This window comes from Peromyscus leucopus, chromosome 14 (assembly GCF_004664715.2).
Source record: "Peromyscus leucopus breed LL Stock chromosome 14, UCI_PerLeu_2.1, whole genome shotgun sequence".
Lineage (NCBI taxonomy): Eukaryota > Metazoa > Chordata > Mammalia > Rodentia > Cricetidae > Peromyscus > Peromyscus leucopus.
The window spans coordinates 65,358,932-65,377,303 of record NC_051075.1 but is presented as its reverse complement, the minus strand read 5'-3'; the positions used below and the strand labels follow the sequence as shown (position 1 = coordinate 65,377,303).

Here is an 18,372-nt window from a genome sequence, read left to right as displayed (position 1 = left end):
TAGCCTCCCTGTACTCCAATTTTTATTGTCAACAAAATCTAAGCTCTTCTGCCCATTGGGTGCTAGAAGGCTAAAGCAATAATTCACCCAAAAGGGCTTAGATTGTGTCATATGATAAGCACTCTGAAGAGGCTAGTGATGGATGTGGCTGCTTTGCTTGCTTGGAACTTCAAGCAGTAGTTCTTTTATGGGGGCAGATTTTACTGGAACTGACAGATTGAACCCAGCGTCTTGCAGATTGTAGACAAGTGTTCCAGTACTGGGCTGTAATCCTAGGCTTAAAGCAGTATATCCCAAGGGAGGTGTGGAAGTATCGAGACATTTTGGTTGTCATACAGCAGAGGTACTGCCGGTGGCCCTGTCAGAGGGGTGTGTGTGTGTGTGTGTGTGTGTGTGTGTGTGTGTGTGTGTGTTCCTTTTTTCATTGGCCCCAGAGAGTTAAGTTTAACTCCCTTCCCTGGCCCCTGAGAGTTAAGTTTTAGTTCCTCAGATAGAAAAGACAAAGGTCCACCAACTCCATAGGCTCCCCTTCAAGGCCTGAACTGCTGGAGGCTGGCCCTCATGGCAGCGATAAGGTACTATAGAGTGGATAGAAGCCAGGGAGACCACTAAATATTTTATAAAATACAGCATAAGGAGTAGTCTAGTCTAACAACAAATTAGAAAGACCTGAAGGAAGAAGCATGTAATCAATAATTTGAATTCTCTGTATTGGAGCTATTTGAAAAATGTTAGGCCTTAGGTCAAGGAATCAGAAGTCTGGGGATCTTTTATGGATATTTGTCTCCTTTCATCCCCGCAACTATCTATCCCATAAAGATTGTCTTTGGTGCTCCTCTACAGATGAGGAAACAAGACACCAGGAGGTGAACTTAGATGCTCAGGGTTACCTGGGTAGTAGAGTGAATGATGCAGGATTTATTGGCAGGCTGGTTGATCGCCTGTCTCATGCCCTCCACCAATGAGGGAGGCTCCTTTAGGTATGAAGGGTATCTCAGTGGCCTGAGAGAAAGCTATGGTAGTCAGCACAGCTTGAGCTGAGATGGCTGAGAGGAGGTGAATAGAGATGAATCAGTGAAAAACTAGATTGGATTTGGAAGGACCCTCCCATGCCTTTCAGAGGAGATTGGATTTTATACTGTAGGAAGTGGGGACATGATAGAAATTTCATGCTAGAAAAAGAAATCTTTTACCAAAGAGGAAGATGGATTGGAGGATGAATAGGGAGAATATTGCAACATCACGTGTAATGTAAAGGAGGGCAAAGGGTAGGCATGTTGGAGTTGGGTGGATTTGCCCTTTTACCTACTGAACCTAAGGCTCCTCCTCATTGTAAAGGGAGGAGTTGGTCCTCACTTGGATTCAGAGAACACTGAATTTGATAAGTGCCTGGTAGAGAACCTGAATGTTACTGGCATTCAGGAATTGCTGTTTCTTTCACTGACCAACCGTCTCCCTTGCTTCTCCAATGTGACTTGCAAAGAATGTAACGAAATGCACAAAGGTAACCATGCTCATGCATTTCTTTGGCTGTGGAGTGAGGTACCTCCAGTGTGCCTTTGAACTTACAGTTTCCACGGAATAATATGACAGTCATTTTGTTCTGAGAATGTCATTATCCCCGAACTCTCCTTTGTCATAATAGCTTATCTCCCTGTTCCCAGTGCAATTGCACCAGATGCCTGTGCACTGACTAGTCTTGGTAAAAACTGTAAAGGATTCACCTCATTCAATCCACTAAGCATAAAATCATGAGGAGCCTGAAGTGATTGACATGGGGAAGGAAGGATGCTTCAGCTGTAGGGATGATGATTTGCTGTAGTTGCTTACCAGGATTTGAGTTCTTGGTGTTTTATGGCTTTGAATGTCCTCAGTGGAACTCATGTGGTCACTTGGCATCTGTTTCTTCTGACAGATAAAACACTTTGAAGGGAAAGTATTTCACAGGAGAAGGTTTCTGGTTGCACATGGTGCCCACTAGAGAGACATTCTCTCCCCCTCCCAGTCTAAGTGTCTGGACGTAACAAGGGTTTATTTTGCCCTCATTAGAAAGCATTTCTTGGGTGTAGGTTGGTCCCATCCCAGCAGAGTAAGTGTCAGCAGGCTACCTCACTGCCTGAAAGCTGACGTTCTTGATAAATTGGTAAACGGCTTGACCTTAACATTGGCATCTTCTGTTTGTGGCAGTCTTTCTGTCTGCCTGACATAAGTCTGGTCCAGACTGTGGTGGACTATGTGACAGTGTCTGTTCTCATCCTGCTGTTTTTTCCTCCATGACTGGTCCAGTTGGCAAACAGGAACGTTCTTACTAGATTTTACTTTATGATTCCTTTTTTAAAAAATTTAAGTATCGTGTGTGTGTGTGTGTGTGTGTGTGTGTGTGTGTGTGTGTATGCACGTGTGTATTTGTGTATGTGTATATGAATGTGTGTATTCATATGTGTGTGAGTGTGTGTATCTCTGTGTGTGTCTGTGTGTGTATACTTGGGGGAACAGAAGAGTGTTTTAGATCACCTGGACCTGGAGTTATGTGAGGTTGTGAGTCTGTAAGTGTACACTGGGTACCAAACTTGGGTCCTCTGGAAGACCAACAGGTATTCTTACCCACAGAGCCATCTCTCCAGTTCCTTCATGACCTCTCATAGATTTTTAACATTTCCAAGTGGAGTCTCAGGTGCTTTACTCAGAATCTGGGCCTTGAGCAGCATTTGGCACTTTTCTTGAGTATTAAGTGTATGGCTGAGTGCCGGAGTCCAGCTCTGGATGAGAGCAGGGTCTGAAGATGGGTGGATGCAAGAGTGATGATGGAGGAATCAGACATGGGATACTTCTTAGTTTCATTTTAGAAGAGATGGACAGAGAGGAAGCATATGGGAGTCATCCCCAGTGGGACAGGTCTCAGCAGAGGATGTAAGGAGTAGGTGGGGGAAGGAAGTGAGCCAGGCCATGGTGGTTGGAAGAATCTTGCAACCTGACTGACTAACAGCCAGAGTGCTTCTTTATTTATACAGAATTTGGTAAGCAGGGATATGTCCATGATGTTCCAAAACATAGATCATATCATTTTTGGTTTTGGACACGTGTTTTACTTCCTTTTGCTCATCTTTTAGTCATCATTAATAAACTATGACAGAACAGAGTTTTCATTTCCAATAATTTTCCCTCAAGTTTTGACATCATTAATAAAGTTATCATTCTTACTCATTAACCCTATAACCCCATTTTTAAGAATCTAGAGGAATGTGACAGCCTGTTCTTAGGCTGGTAGCTTTGGTTGCTTCAAGTACAGTAGACCAAAACAAAATCTTCAAGTCACTTGGGCATTTTGCCATGTCCCAAGCAGTATATTATTAACTCTTAGTGGTCAGAGTGCCCAGGAAAAATCTTCAGGCTAAAGTTGCTGCAGTTATTATTCAAATTCTGGCATAATCATGGCATTCTGTTGTTCCTTGGCCATACATTACCACAGTGGCTCTGCATGTGCTAACTTTCCTAAGAGAGGGAGGTCCTGACACTTCATACTTTTATCATCTTTCCACTCCATACTTTGTTCATCAATATGTCTCTATGTAGGGCAGAGTTGTATGCCATGCACATGTCTGAGTGTACAGTGGGAAGAGGCTTATAATCTGAACTGTGGCTAACTCTTCTAGTCCACCAAATCTTGTTGACCTTTTTAAGTTTACTTTGTTTGGAATATCTTCTTCCTCTGAAAGTACAGGGACAGATGTTTTAAGAATGTCTCATAGTCTCATGAAGAAACCTCTGGCTTCTTTACGTCTCACAACCTCCAAGGCATAAGGAAGACTATTGGGGAAATTATAAAGGCCACTTCACGTAGTTAAAAGGAAGATTTATTTAGTGGGTGACTTACAAATGAAGGAATAGATAGGTTGCGGGGGTCTGGGGAAGGTGTATCGCAGTCCAGCGGTACTGGAGCTCTGCTCAGTCAACCTCCACCGTCTAGGGTCCAGGAACAGAGAGAGCACTTGCCCATCCAGGTCTCGGGTCTCCAGACGCCTCCCTTGGCCCCGCCTCGTAGGCGTGACAGTTACCAGAGTCTCAATGGGGGTTGGAACTTCCAGATCCAAGCTGGAATAGCTACCCACTACAGAAGACCTTCAAGTAGATAGAGATATCTCCCTAAAAGCATGGGGAATAGTATGTTCAGGACTGTCCTGGGGAAGCTCAGAAGCAGCATTCCTGGGAAAAGGCATAAATGATTCATAAGGAATTTCCAGCAATCCGACATCCCCAAATTGTACAAATATTAAAAGTGCCCCAAGTATGTAACAGGTGGAGATGAAAACCAAAGGTGGCATGGCAGCTATTATGCGGCTCAGCGCTGCTGGATCTCTGTCAAGCAGCTGTGCTGGCTTTCTGACTTCCGCCATTCCATCCAGATATGGCTGTGCCAGTTGAGTGCTAGGGAGTTTCTGTATTACTGGGCTCCATGTGGCTCTTTCTGTGCTCCTAGAGGTGACCATCCTCACTGTCCTGTTTTACAAAGGACAGGATTCTTACACCTCTGGAGTGGCAGGGTGAGAACAGGTTCAAGCAGGACTTGACTCTTGCTCTCTTAAACTTCAGAGCCATGCCCCTTTAATTAGATACCTGCTTTAGTCAGACACACCGGGCCTGTGGAATACATATAACTAAGATGATCTACTGTACCAGTTCTGTGTTTCCGGAGTAATTGTTAATTACTGTTCACCTCTTTCAAAAGTGCCCTACAAATATGTTATATTTGTAGCTGAAGGGAGAGGCAAGCCTTGTGAGTATTATCATGAAAATATTTGTAAATAAAATCAGGATGAAAGGGGACACTAAGGCACCTCTTGCCTCTATCTCCCAAGTGTATAGACTACAAACATGTGCTGTTGTGGCTTGGCCAGAAAAATCCTTTTCTTAAAATCATATATATATATACTGGATGTTATACCTAAGGCCTTGAACAGACTAGGCAAGATGAGTCCCTAGCTCCAGAAAATTCTTTGGTTGCTATGAACTGCAAGTCCTTCATTTCTGGTCTGGTTGTCAACCGTGCTTCTCCCAAAGATCTTCCTGTCTTGTTTGGGCTGTAGTCCCCCCCCCCCCACCATGTCTCTACATGTTTAGGAATGGAATCATTTTAAGGAAAGTATAGTGTCTTAGTCAATGTGTTCTATTGCTGTGAAGAGACACTATGACCATGGCAACTCTTATAAAGGAAATCATTTAATTGGGGCTGGCTTACAGTTCAGAGGTTTAGTCCATTATCATCATGGTGGAAGCATGGCAGCATGCAGGCAGATGTGGTCCTGGAGAGGTAGCTGAGAGTTCTACATCTAGATTGGCAGAAAGCAGGAAGAGAGAGCCATTGGGCTTAGCTTGGGCTTTTGAAACCCCAAAGGCCACCCCAGTGACACATTTCCTCCAACAAGGCCACACCCACTCCAACAAGCTACACCTCCTATTAGTGCCACTTCCTGTGAGCCTATGGGGGCCATTTTCATTCAAACCACCACATGTGGCTTCTGAGATATCCGTATGCCAGGCTGTGATTTCAGAGTGCCAAACCAGGTCATCTCTGCTTTTTCCCTAACCTAGGATGTTCCTCAGCCAGCCAGTCCAGACGAGTGACCTCTGACAGTGACAGTTGGGATTTTAGTGCCCAGGGACTGGGCTCTGAGGGGTGACATAATTCTTCCTGTCTCATGACTAACAGTCAGAGGGGTTGCCCTTTAGTCGGCAAATCAGTCACATAGAAAGTTGTTCAGTGTGTGCAAGATCAGGCCTGCAGCCCCTGGCCTGCCCGAGCAAGCTTCCACTTCATTACTGTTATTGTCCCCCCCCCACCCCAGCATTGTTAGTTCCGTCACTGTTTTGTGAAGAGGGCCTCAAGCTTTTAAGCTAGATATTAGAGAGCTAATGGACATTGGCGTGACCCCGGAGAACACCAAACAAGGATTCTGTGTTCCAAAAACAAAACCCAAAAACTCTCAGAAAAATAGTAGCAAAACCCAGAAATAAATGCCAGCCAAGTCTGCATTTCTACACAAATGTGCCTATGTTGGCTTTTGCTTAAAGTGTTGTCGCATACATTGGGAATAATGAATTTTTGATGGTGGTTTGTACAGTTTAATCTTATTATTTTTAATCCATGTTATTCATTTGGATAATTAATATTTGACTGCTTGTCCCGAAGCAGGTACCACGTTAGGCTTTAGGAATTCTAAAAAGTATGAAGACAGTGTGTGATACAAACCCTGCCTTGTCCTCCTGGAGCCTTCAGCAGAGTTTGAATTGTATGGCTAGCTCATAGGCATGGACCCTGCTGCTCTACTGTTTTGTGAGTGTACCTTATCCACCCTCCATGAGCATCCTTAGAGTGGGCAAGCAACCAAGAGACAGAGAATCAGACAATTTGCTCAGGCTTTGGTAGGAAGAAGAATTGAGATGCAGACAAGACTGTGTGGCTCCAGAAACTGTTTTTTTTTTTTTTTTTTTTTTTTTTTTTAAACACAATGCTCTATTCTGGGTGAGGAACAGGCTTGCTTGATGAGTTCAATGTGATTAGTTTAAAAGACTAGGAAGCACTCAAACTCCCATTCATGCAAAGAGAGTCTTAGATTTGACCTACAGGCTCCCTAAGATGATGTCATGCACCTGTGAGTGGTGTAGACAGTAATGATTGGTTGCTAGCTGGCTTCTACAGGATCACGACTTTGTGTCTGAACATAGGTGTAAGAACTAGGCCAGTGTGTTCTGTCTGAAGTCCAGAGCACAAGAGCTCTCATTAAGAGTAGGTTTTCAGTCTATGCTGAGAACATTTCTTTTTCTCTTAACAGAAATGAGAAGAGGCAAAAACTTGTGGGTTCAGGATGACCACTGAGATTAACCTTAGGACCCCTTAAAATGTGGGCAATCATGTCAGTTCTGAATTCTCCATCATCATGCACAGTGAAAGAGCAGACAAGGCTTAGAAAAATGTGTAGAAGCTCAACAGAAAGTTGTCTGCGGAAGACAGGAGAGGGCTAGCGTTAAAGATTATAAGCTGTCTTAGCCTTGCCACTTAGCAGTTACCATAACCCCGAAACAAATTACTTCTGTATTTGGTGGCCTCATTTGAGAATATTTTCACTGAGAAGAGTTCCACCTACTATCCAAGGTTTTTATGAGAACCAAAGAGTCTAGCATATTGCAAATGCTGGCTGCTATCATTAATTTTAAGGTATTCTAGAACTTTCTTCAGAGTGTCTTTGATTGTCCCAACTTACTTATTTGCCCATAATCAAACTGTGCTTATCAGAGACATGCTGGGAGTATGGACTCATTCTTTACTGGGCTTAGGGCATGACATGTGAATCTGGGGTTAAAGTTGAACACTAAAGAACAATAAGGGGTCAAGCAATGGAGTCAAGGACAGCGAAAGCACAGGGTCCTCTTTTAGCCATGTTTTTAATCACCTGTTAAGTTCAGGTTCTCTCCAATACTCTCTCTAAGTTCACACTGCTTATGTAGACTAGTCAGTGATTTTTATCATCTATTGATTTTATTCTTATTACTCTCCTAATTACATTTTTTATTGAGTGTTGGTGGAGGGGAGCATGCATGTCACAGTGCCTACATGGAGGTCAGAGGACAACTTTCAGGAGTCAACTCTCTCTCTCCACCATGTGGACTCCAGGGATCAGACTCAGGCAATCAGGTTTAGCAGCATGTGTCTTAATTTGCTGAGCCATCTTGCCAGCCCTACTAGTAATTATTTATTAATTGATTAATTTATTTATTTATGATGAATTGGATATTAGCAATATTGGATACACTCATGTTCTATAGAAATAGTCTAAGAGTATAGACATCATGGAGCATCCATCAGACATTCTCCTCAGGACCAGGATGATTTTTCAACATTACTGGCAAGTATGTTACTAAGTTTGTAGAGGTTGAGCCCAAACTGAGATGAAAGGTCATGTTTAGTTAGTCTGAGGGTTTATTGATCATGTTGACAATGTTGATAAATATTCTTGTTTCCTTAGTGGACTTGGTACATCCATTGTAGTTTATTTTATTCTTCTGCACAGTCGGGTGTGTGTGTGGGGGGAATTTTATTATACCATATGGCACACTTTAGAAAGAAGTTAAATAAGCTCCCCCCAAATGTCGTTGGTGTACCATGACAATATTTAGCTAAATTAGTCATTATATTTAGGCATTAATGAATTGAGTTTTAGAACTTAAACCCCTCTTGTTCAAAGGATTTACTTGGGATCATGAGAAAGCCGAGGCTGTCTTAGAATGGTGGGCTAGGGATATGCGTGCTGGCTCACCCTGGGTTTCTCTAATCCTATAAATAGATCTGCTGCTCATCTACCTTCTGCAGGTGGCTTTCGCTTTAGATTTACGGTCAGGATATAAAGTTCTGATGAAAGCCTGCTCCTGCCTCTCCTGGGATCTGAGGAAAGGCTAATATTTGCACATAACTGAATATTCAAAGCAGCAGGAAATAAACACCATGGTGATATTCACCCTAGCCCTGGGGGCAGGGTGCTTCTCCCTTTGTCTTTCTGAGAACACCTCTTTGTAGGAGTGTGGGGGTGAGTGCGGGGGAGGGTTGGGGGAATGGGGAACTGTTGAGGGCTTTGAGGTAGTGCAGTTAGGGTGGCCTCTGAATTATGTCAACTCCTCCTAGGTCCTCTCAGGTCTGATGTCACATCAATCCTCTACCTGGGCAGAAGATGACCATAGCTTCCTTTCTGTTTTTCTAGTTTTTCCACAAGCAGTTGAGATGTCACCATTTCAGATACTCAGTTCACCAGCCTGGGTATGACCGGTATGGTGAACTGAGTATCTGAGATGGTGAGGAAAAAATATCAAATAAAAATCTCAAGATGGACAGATCCATCTTTCCAGAGTTTGTCTCAATGATCTTTCTGTTGATGATTCTAATAGCATCACTGGCTAGATCTGCCACCCACCGCATGTGAGCTGTGGTCCAGGTACCTCACTATTCTCAGTCTCACATGTCCCATGGGGACAGTAGTGGAGACTGTCATACACAGTCATTGTGTGGACTGAATTAATATGTGCACTCATAGGAACTTGAAAGGGGTTTCCATCATCATCATCATCATCATCATCATCATCATCATCGAATGAGAGTCTGCTATCTGAACTGTTTCATACTTTTTTGTTTGTTTGTTTTTCAAGACAGGGTTCCTCTGTATAGCCTTGGCTCTCCTGGAACTCACTCTATAGACCAGGCTGGCCTTGAACTCAGAGCTCCACCTGCCTCTGCTTCTGCCTCTGGAGTGCTGGGATTAAAGGTGTGCACCACCACCACCACCACCACCACCACCACCACCACCAGGCTTTGTTTCATACATTTAAAAAAAGCCTTGGTAACAACCTCTCAAGGGAAATAGTTTTTTTCTCATTTTATAGATGAGAAAACAAGTTCAGAAGCTGAGCGGCTTGCACAGTCCAAATGTTTGTGGTTTTATTTATATTTGCAGCATCCATAACATTCTCTACCTGACTGTGCCCAGGCAAAGATGTCTCTGACCCTGGCTGCACGCCTGGTTGAGTATGGCTCCAGACTTCCTCCAGCTCTCACTGTTGTTTGATATTCTGATGCAGTTAACTTCCGCTCCCCCAGCCCCAGCATACTCCCTGCTGAGTTCATGAAATATTTATGTGTTAAGTACTTCTGAAGCAGGAGAAAGGGGGGAAAGATTGCGGCAAACAAATTAATATCATCTTCTGCTTCTCACCTGAGGCTCTTCCTCTATCACTAAAGGAGTGAGGACATGTTACCACCCCACTGTTGGGGTTTGGAATCACTGTAATGCATGTGGTTTCCTATGCCTTTCTCACCAGGCTTGGGACTTTCCTTTTCTGTCCATTCATAGCTGAACACGTGCTCACTTTTAGTATACATAGGAAGCCCCTTCCCACACTCACACACCATGCCACCTCACCCCCCCCCCCAACTAAATATCCAATTCATCAGTTCCTTTGCTGATGGTACCCTGTAGGGATGAAGAACCTTGGGGACCCAGAGCTGCGGATGTACCCTCAGATATGGTCTTTTCTTTTTGCCCTGTGGTGTAAATTATTAGCAAGACTTATGACTGTGGCCTGGGTTATACTTCAGCTATGGTTCTAGTTTAATTTTTAACGAATCTAGTTGTCATTCTGGAAATGTGCTGGTTCAGACAATAACTCATGGTTACCCTAGCTATCTCTATCATGCGTGTGCACTTGTCTCTAGCTAATCTGAGACAAGTGGATGGTTATGGCTCTGTGGTTGTTTATCTTCATGGTGCCTCATAAGAAAGAAAGAAACAGATGATCTCACCATGTACACAGATCATAGGAGAAAAGCCCCAGACAGTTATTGGTCCCCTGTGGGTCATCATTTATCCCCGTGCAGCACTAACACTCAGGGTGGCGTCTGGTGCTGTATGGAAGTGTGATTTACACAGCCCAGCATCCTGACAGAGGAGCCTGGCTGGGGGTTGTGCAAGGAGGAGTCACCTCTCTCCCTCCCCTGTTCACCTCACAGCAGGCTCATTCTGCAAGGCGGCTGTAGCTTCTCACTTATTCTTTCAGAGTGGTCTTAATACATGGTGTTGGGATATAAGGGGTGGGGGAGATAGAAAGAGTGATACAGATTCTTTTAGATGATGCCCTCCAACTCAGTTCCCTCTCTTGTTTTTGTCTTTCTCCTCCTCCTCTTTTTTTTTTTAAAATCATTTCACATGCCCACATGTGTATTTGTGGGGTGGTTGTTGTTGTTTAATGGTTATCTCACATAGTAAGACGTAGAAATGTTTTCCTGTCTCTGGAAATATTGTGTGCTGATGTCCATTACCTTAGCTTGTTCATTCATTTAAACACTTGCAGTAGTGTGCCCTTTGCTAGGCAGCTGGGTTGATGTTAGAATTCCAACTCAGGGGCCAAAGAGGAACTTTGGCAAGGGGTGGAATTAGAATATAAAGTAATGTCTTCCTATATGTAGTATCTCTCTCTTTTCCCCCTCTCTCTTTCTCTCTCTTCTCTCTTTCTCCATCCATCCATCCATCCATCTATCTTTCTATTTATGAATCATCTATCAATAACATGCCTATCACCTACCCATTTCCTGTGACATATCTATCTCTCATCTATGAATACTTCATTCACCAATCATCTATCATCTACCCATCACTTGCCATCTGCCTGCTCCCAAGACCTCTTGGACTTGATAGTGGTTGAATTTGTAGGTGAACAGAAGATGTTCACTGAGTCAGAGGTTGTGACCCAAACTGATGTTAATGTCAGTTGAATTTTCACCACATACAACTTTATTTTTATTTTATTTTATTTTTTGAGGTACTGGAGTTGAGGTGGTACTTTGAGGTACTAGCTAGAGCCTTGAGCAGCTAGGCAAGTGCCTTACCCCCCAGCTGTCTCCCCAGCCCCCGACAACACCTCTCAAACTCAACTCTACACAGTTCAACTGTGTCATCTTGTTGCCTGTATGCTCAAACAGTCACGAAATCCTGGCTGCTTTCTTATCTCCCTCCCTTTATTTTTTGTCTTGAGATAGCACCATGAAGCCTAGGTTGGCCTAGCACTCTGTGTAGCTTTGAACTCCTAATCTTCCTGCCTCAGTTTCCCAAGTTCTGGGATTAAAGGGGCATACTCCCATACCCAGCTTTAGCTTGACTTTTGTAGCATGAATGCAAAGACAGTAAGAGCATTAAAGAAAATTCATTTAACTATAAAATGTTTACTTGAGCTCAAACCATTAAAACTATTGGGCAGTACTTTAAAAATTAATGAAATTAATTAACAATTTTAAATAAAATTAATAATTTAAAATAAAATTAATTTTAAATACAAATTAATGTTAAAACCATAGACTCATTTAGAATTACTGCTATTTGGTTAAAACAATGTCTCTATTGTATATAATTTTAAAATGCTATAGTAGTTTCACTCTAAGTAAATGGTAACAATTTGGGGTATAAGTATGTTTACTGTAGTTGAACTTTACACAATGCATCATAGCATATACTAAAGCATTACATGGTACCTCAGAAATACAGTATTTTTTTTTATCAGTTACAATTTTAAATTTAAATAGCAGTTACAACCAGGTTTATAATTTTAATTTTATCTATCTATCTGTCTGTCTATCTATCCATCCATCCATCCATCCACCCATCCATCCATCTTTCAAGACAGGGTTTCTCTATGTAGCCCTCACTGTCCTGGAACTCCCTTTGTAGACAAGGCTGGCCTTGAACTCATAGAGATCCACCTGCTTCTGCCTCTTGAGTTCTGAGATTAAAAGTGTGTGCCACCACTGGCTGGCCCGTCACTTTCATTTTAGATAGAATCAAACGTTTAAAGCCTTACCAAGAGTTTGGAGGCTCATTGGAAAGCATATTTTCACCTTCTTTCTATTTCCAAGCCTTGCTCCTAGTGATTTAGTTCAGATCGTCAGTGGGTCCACTATACCTAAAGCAACTCATATAAAATCTCCATAGAACTGCTTCTCTGGGCATTGGGGTATGTTGCCCACTTTATATGTGATTTAGGGGAAAGAAGGGAGTTTACTTTAGAAATATGAAACAAGTCATAGCTGGCTATCAAGGGAGGTGCCCCTTGCAAGTACCCCAAGTTACTGACTCCTGTGAGGTACCTCCTGCCTACATTCTAGGACAATGGCCATGCTTCATCTTCATGTGGACATAAGGATGGGAATAGGAGAAGTGGAGTGCATTCTGGGTATCGTGTGTAGAGAATGGAGCAGAACTATCCACTTTGGGCTAGACGGGGTTTGGGTCAAGGCTTCCCTCCTTCTTGGCTTTGTGACCTTAGATGGATTAGTCAACGTTCCCATGCCTGTTGCAGCATCACTGAAGCAGGAATGACACCATCTTCTCAAGGCTCGGGGGAAGAATAAACTCAGTGGTATTCTTCTGTACCTGGCTCAATGCGGGTGCTTGAGGAGTGTTAGTTTCCTCCCCTTTCAGTTGATAAACACTTCCTTTGAGGGTTACATGCAAAAACATCAAATATTCATTAACTGCATTATTCAAGAAAAGTGAAACTTGAAAAGCCGTCTTACTTCAGATCTTCCGATGTAACAATAATCACCCCCATTTGTCTTTCTTGCAAATCTGTATTCTATGTGTGGTGCCGGGTTTCTTTATGATGTTTGTGTGAAATTCGCAGCTCTGTGAGACTTGACTGAACATAAACTCTCAAGTCTTCTGGAAGATGTAAATTACTAGATATTGGTGGTGTGATTTGAAGCCCGAGTGACTGAGGCCAAGAACTGTCCTGGAGGTATAATTTGTGAGTGGAGCCATTAGAGGTGGATAGATAATGAGGATGGATATAAACCATGGTTCAGACTGTCTGGCATGATTGGATAGCTCTCACACAGCACAGTGAAGTGAGGTTTTAGCCCTTCCCACCTGTCTCCCTCAGAAGCAGAGTTGAGGCCATGGAGATGGCTTGGTTGGTAGAGAACCTGCTACACAAGTGTGAGGACCACAGCATCCACATAAAAACCAGGTGGAGGTGGGACGCATACATATGTAATGTCTGTGTTGAGGAAGGGGAAACAGGTGGATCTCAGAGCTTGCTGGCCAGCCAATCTAGACAGTTGTTGAGCTCCATGCTCAGTGAGAGATCTTGTTTAAAAAAAACAAACAAGCAAACAAAAAAACAAGCTGCTAAATGATAGAGGAGCACACCCAGTGGTGACCTCGGGCCCCCTCACATACGTGCACACCCACATGTACATGCACCAATGCACAGTAGATCAGAATGCAGCACTGCGTTAATAAGTAATCTGGTTACTCAACTCTGATTCAAACCATTGACAAAAGCATCTGTGCACAGCCCATGTAGTTGATGTTAAATTCTGGGGTGCTAGCGTTAATGATAGAAACCATAGCTTACTTTCACCTTCATAATACTTCATGTTCCTAGGTGCAAGGAGGATTAGGCTACAGACTTAAACGGAGAATGTCTTCACCCTGTCACTTAGGCAGCTTCATTTGCATGCAAAAATCTATTCTATAGCTTGTTTTCATACCACCTCTGAAGTAGGAAGGATATTTTTGCATATTTAAGCAGTTATTTATAAAAGAACAGAAAGAAAAAAAAATAAGCCACAGAAACTCTATGTAACCTGCCAAGGCTAAATAAAATATTCACTGTGTGGCAGTTTATAGAACAGGTCACTTATCCCTGTCCTAGAAAGCCTGAGTGATCTCATTAAGCATTCATATTGAAGAGAATAAGGACCTTCCAATTGTCCTCTGATTTGTGACAAGCACTATGTGCCTGTTTGAGCCAAGTTTAACGGGCAGTGTTGAGGACAAATAGAAATGCGTCTCATTTTTTTGTGCCTTGCTTTCTCTACACCAGGTGATTCTAACTTTGCCCAGGATCTGGAGTCTCAGTCTTTCTAAGTAGCTCATGCCTCTGTTACCTCCCCCTTGAAGCTCCCAGGTGGAAGGCTCATCACAGCCCACGATTGTGGACTGCAGATGCCTAAGATGCACGAGAGCAGCTCCTTCTGCGCCCCACCTGAAGCAAGATGGCGGGACCAGCTCGGGAAGGGCCTCTGAGAGGATTTATCTTCCTCCTGCTCATGCTGAAGCTGGGGACGAAGTTTGGGGTGATATGGGGTGGGTGTACAAGCATAAGCTGGAAAAGGAACAACTGTGGAACTATAATGCGTAGATTGAGGCTGTGGGGAAAAGAGGGGCCTGAGTTAGACCCTGGATGGTGGGCATAGTTTATGGTAGAGTGTAATCAAAGGCACAAGGGAGTGAGGGGGCACCCCATGGACTGGGGACATTTCCATGGATGGGGCATCATTGTGGAGAATGCAGTGGCCATATTGAGGTAGAGTATGGATTCCAGTGGTCACTGAGGAGTCACTCAGGCTGATTAAAAAAAGGAGGAAGGACTGGTGAGGTGGCTTCTGGGGGAATAAGGGCTTCCTACCAATCCTGATGGCCCGAGTTCCCTCACCAGAACCTGCATGCTGGAAGACCTGACTCCCTCAAACCACTCTCTGAACTCCATAGGTGCCTGCACACCCCCTCCCCCCAAACACAATTTCAACAGTGTGATAAAAAAAAGTAGTAGTTGTGTGTGAGGGTGAACGTGTGCAGTGATACTTATGGAACTGATGCTATAGCTGCGTACTGCTTAACCGTTCCGTCAAAAACGGGCCACATCCATGATGGTGGCCCCAGTAAACTTATTGATATCATAGTGATTTTTGTTTGTGTCGGCTCACTTTATGATGTTTATACCTTGAACAACCATGTCAATGAATCATGTGGTTGTCTTTGGTAAATCCTAACAAAAACAGGCAAGGGCTAAGAATACTAAAGGGAGCGCTTCATTAAATCCTTAAAGCTATGCAAGTGAAGGTCTCACCCTCAATTTGCAAATAAGTTAATTGGGCTTAGAGAGGTTGAGATGAAGTACCTAAGATCCAGGTATTAATGACAGGCAGAACACAGCTGGCCTGACCTGGTGCCCGAGTTTCAGACTCCTGTGCTATTGGAAGAAACTCAGTGGAAAGCACTTTAACAATACAGAAAGAAGGCAGGTGTAAAAGAAACCTATGACCCACCTTTCCAGAAACGAAATGACCACTTTGGGTGAACATTCTGTTAGATAGCTATCTGTACACACGAGTATGTATACATTTTGCATAACTGAGGCCACCCATGCCTGTAAGTTTTATATAAATTTATATAAACTTTTATATAAATACTCATAACCTTAGTTTTTCTCCTACTTAAAAGTCATCTTGTGATCTTCATGGGTGTATGTGTGTCCTTTCTTCTGCTTCACCAGCGGTGTCTAGATCCTTGCAGGTTCATGAGCAGTACAGCAGTGTATCAGGAGCTTAAAAAAATTCCTTCTAACCCATTCTTGTGCCTTCCCCTCTCTTTGCAGCATGCACTCGATGCTGACAATGCAGGAGTCAGCCCCGTAGGAAACTCTTCCAACAGCAGCAGTCACTGGGACCTCGGAAGTGCCTTTTTCTTCGCTGGGACTGTCATCACGACCATAGGTATCCATGCGTTTGCCAGCCGTTTCTCCTCTGCAGGCCCTTCTGAGGAACGGTTAGACAGAATTTGTCTTCTTAAGATGTGGGGCCAGCTTCTCCTTACTTGGTCAAGTGAACACGGCTGTTGTGGGTGCTTTCAATAAAAACCAAAGCATGGTGAAGATTTCAGAAAAGCATTCTAACTGAAGGAGCCTAATGCCAAGGCATTGGTAGAATGTATAGATTGACCAATTGAATTCAGATTGTTCTGTTTGTGCTCAGATTCCATTTTAAAGATTGTACTTCTTGGTTGAATTATATATTGTGGTATGAAAGATGTTCTACACAGTTGGGTATGGGGAAAAAATACCCTTTTCCTCTCTCCAGTTTTTTTTAATTGTTCCAGAGAAAATAGCTTGCATCTCTGTCTGATGGTTTCAGTACCCATCTCTGTGGTTTTCAATATCAAACTGTTATTGCTACTTCTAGAATTTTCAGTTTTAGGGATTGTTTTTCAACTTCCCACTGTGCAAGTGGAAGCATTTGTCTCTTCCTTCCTTCCCATTCCACTTGCAGAGGGCTTCACTTCCTTCATTTCTATCTTCCTACGAGATAGTTTAATCACATAAAACCTGAGTATCTGCCTGAAGCTGACTTTGGCGCATGTTCTTTGCAGCTGACCCTCAGATAAAGCATCATGACTGCTTTCCGGTGACAGTGCCAACCTTATTTTATGCGTTTATTTTTTTTTTTTCTGATGCTCAGGTACTGTGAGTTTTTTGTCTCAGGGGTTACTTTAAAATAGTATATAATAACCTTTATGCTCTAGTCATTAGCCAGTATGCCTAGATCCTGATTATGAGTGATGACATTTCCCTTTCCCATCTTTCTCCACCACACAATTTAGCTGACACCGTCGTTTCAATGTTTGCCTTAAAATGATTAGTGTGGCTTCTATTTTGTGAGTTGTCAGCTTTAAATAATAACCGTGAGCCCTTACCTAGTCCACGGAGTGAGTCAGTAAGCTTGTCCAGCATCTCTGTTTCCTTTTGCATGTTCTAAGCAGCACCCATTCTACATAGGAGGCAAGAGCAAAGGATTTACAGTCTGGTCTCTAGCGCCCATCTTCACACCTGCTCTGTGTTAACCTGTGTAAGTGTTGGTGCATCTCTTCTTTTTATTAGTTCATTAATCATTAGATGATATTAGCTCCCCCTCATCACTTGTCTGGCTGGAAATCACCCTCAGGAGTTAGGAGTGGCTCTTGGAGAATTTGGAGGTGAGGGTGCACACCTGTGGTTCTAGAACTCAGAAGACAGTGTCAGGAGGAGACTGTGAGGTGGCTTTAACCTTCCTGGGAGGATCTTTCTTCTCTGATTCTCTCTGAGGCCCAGCTACTCTTTTTGAAAAGCTCTCAACTTTGGTTTACAGTGTGGACAGTCAACTTCTTATTGGTGCATGCTTTAGAGGTGAAGGGTTGTTTTAGAGGCATGCATTTTTGTTTTTGTTTTAATATCTAATTATAAGGTCTATGTTCTTCTACACTAGTGAAATCAATAAAGTTATATGTGACATAAACATTCAGAAGGAAAGAGAATTGTCAACCTTACTGAGACTTGTATCAGTTGAGGTCTTCAGGGAAGCAGAAATGAGAGGATATGTGTATAGACACAGGGCAGGGGAATTGGCTTCTGCATCCATGGGCTCAAGACAGATCCATTTGGCAGGCTACTTGCAATGGAAGCCATGGAGTGCTTTTAGATGGTTTAGTCCAAGTTCAAAGGCTTCAGATCCAGGCATGCTGATGGTAAAACTCTTGGACTGAGGCCAAAGAGCTAAAAATCCACAAGGACAGTGGTATAGATCCTGGTGACTACAGGCCAGAGAGGTCGGACTTCTGATGTCGAAGGGTAGAAGAAGGAAAATGTGTCTGAGCTGTATGTGCCTATGTGTGGGAGAGATAGGGAGAGACAGGAGAGAGAGAGAGAGAGAGAGAGAGAGAGAGAGAGAGAGAGAGAGAGAGAGAGATCTTTTCCATGCCTTCCCCCTTTTGTTCTATACAAGCTCTCAGCCAATGATCCTGCCGACATTGAGGATGGATCTTCCACACTTAGTTCCTCAACTCACATGACAATGCCCTGTGGCAACATCTAGAAACATTTTTATAGACACATCAAGTGATAATGCTTTACCAGTTTTCTAGGTATTCATAACCCAGTCAAATAAGCACCTAAAATTAACCACCACTAACTCTCTTAATCTAATTAGATGACAAGCTATTTTACATTTTCAATTCTTAAATTAAT

At 43.0% G+C, this 18,372-nt stretch overlaps 1 protein-coding gene across 2 annotated transcripts in view; it reads left to right on the top strand.

Moving 5' to 3' along the window:
- Kcnk10 (potassium two pore domain channel subfamily K member 10) overlaps positions 1-18,372 on the top strand; it is a 137,207-nt gene that overhangs the window by 60,418 nt on the left and 58,417 nt on the right. For both annotated transcript variants that reach the window (XM_037210766.1, XM_037210765.1), the window contains exon 3: positions 15,973-16,090. In XM_037210766.1, coding sequence (XP_037066661.1) covers positions 15,973-16,090 — 118 coding nt within the window. The remainder of the gene's footprint in view (positions 1-15,972; positions 16,091-18,372) is intronic.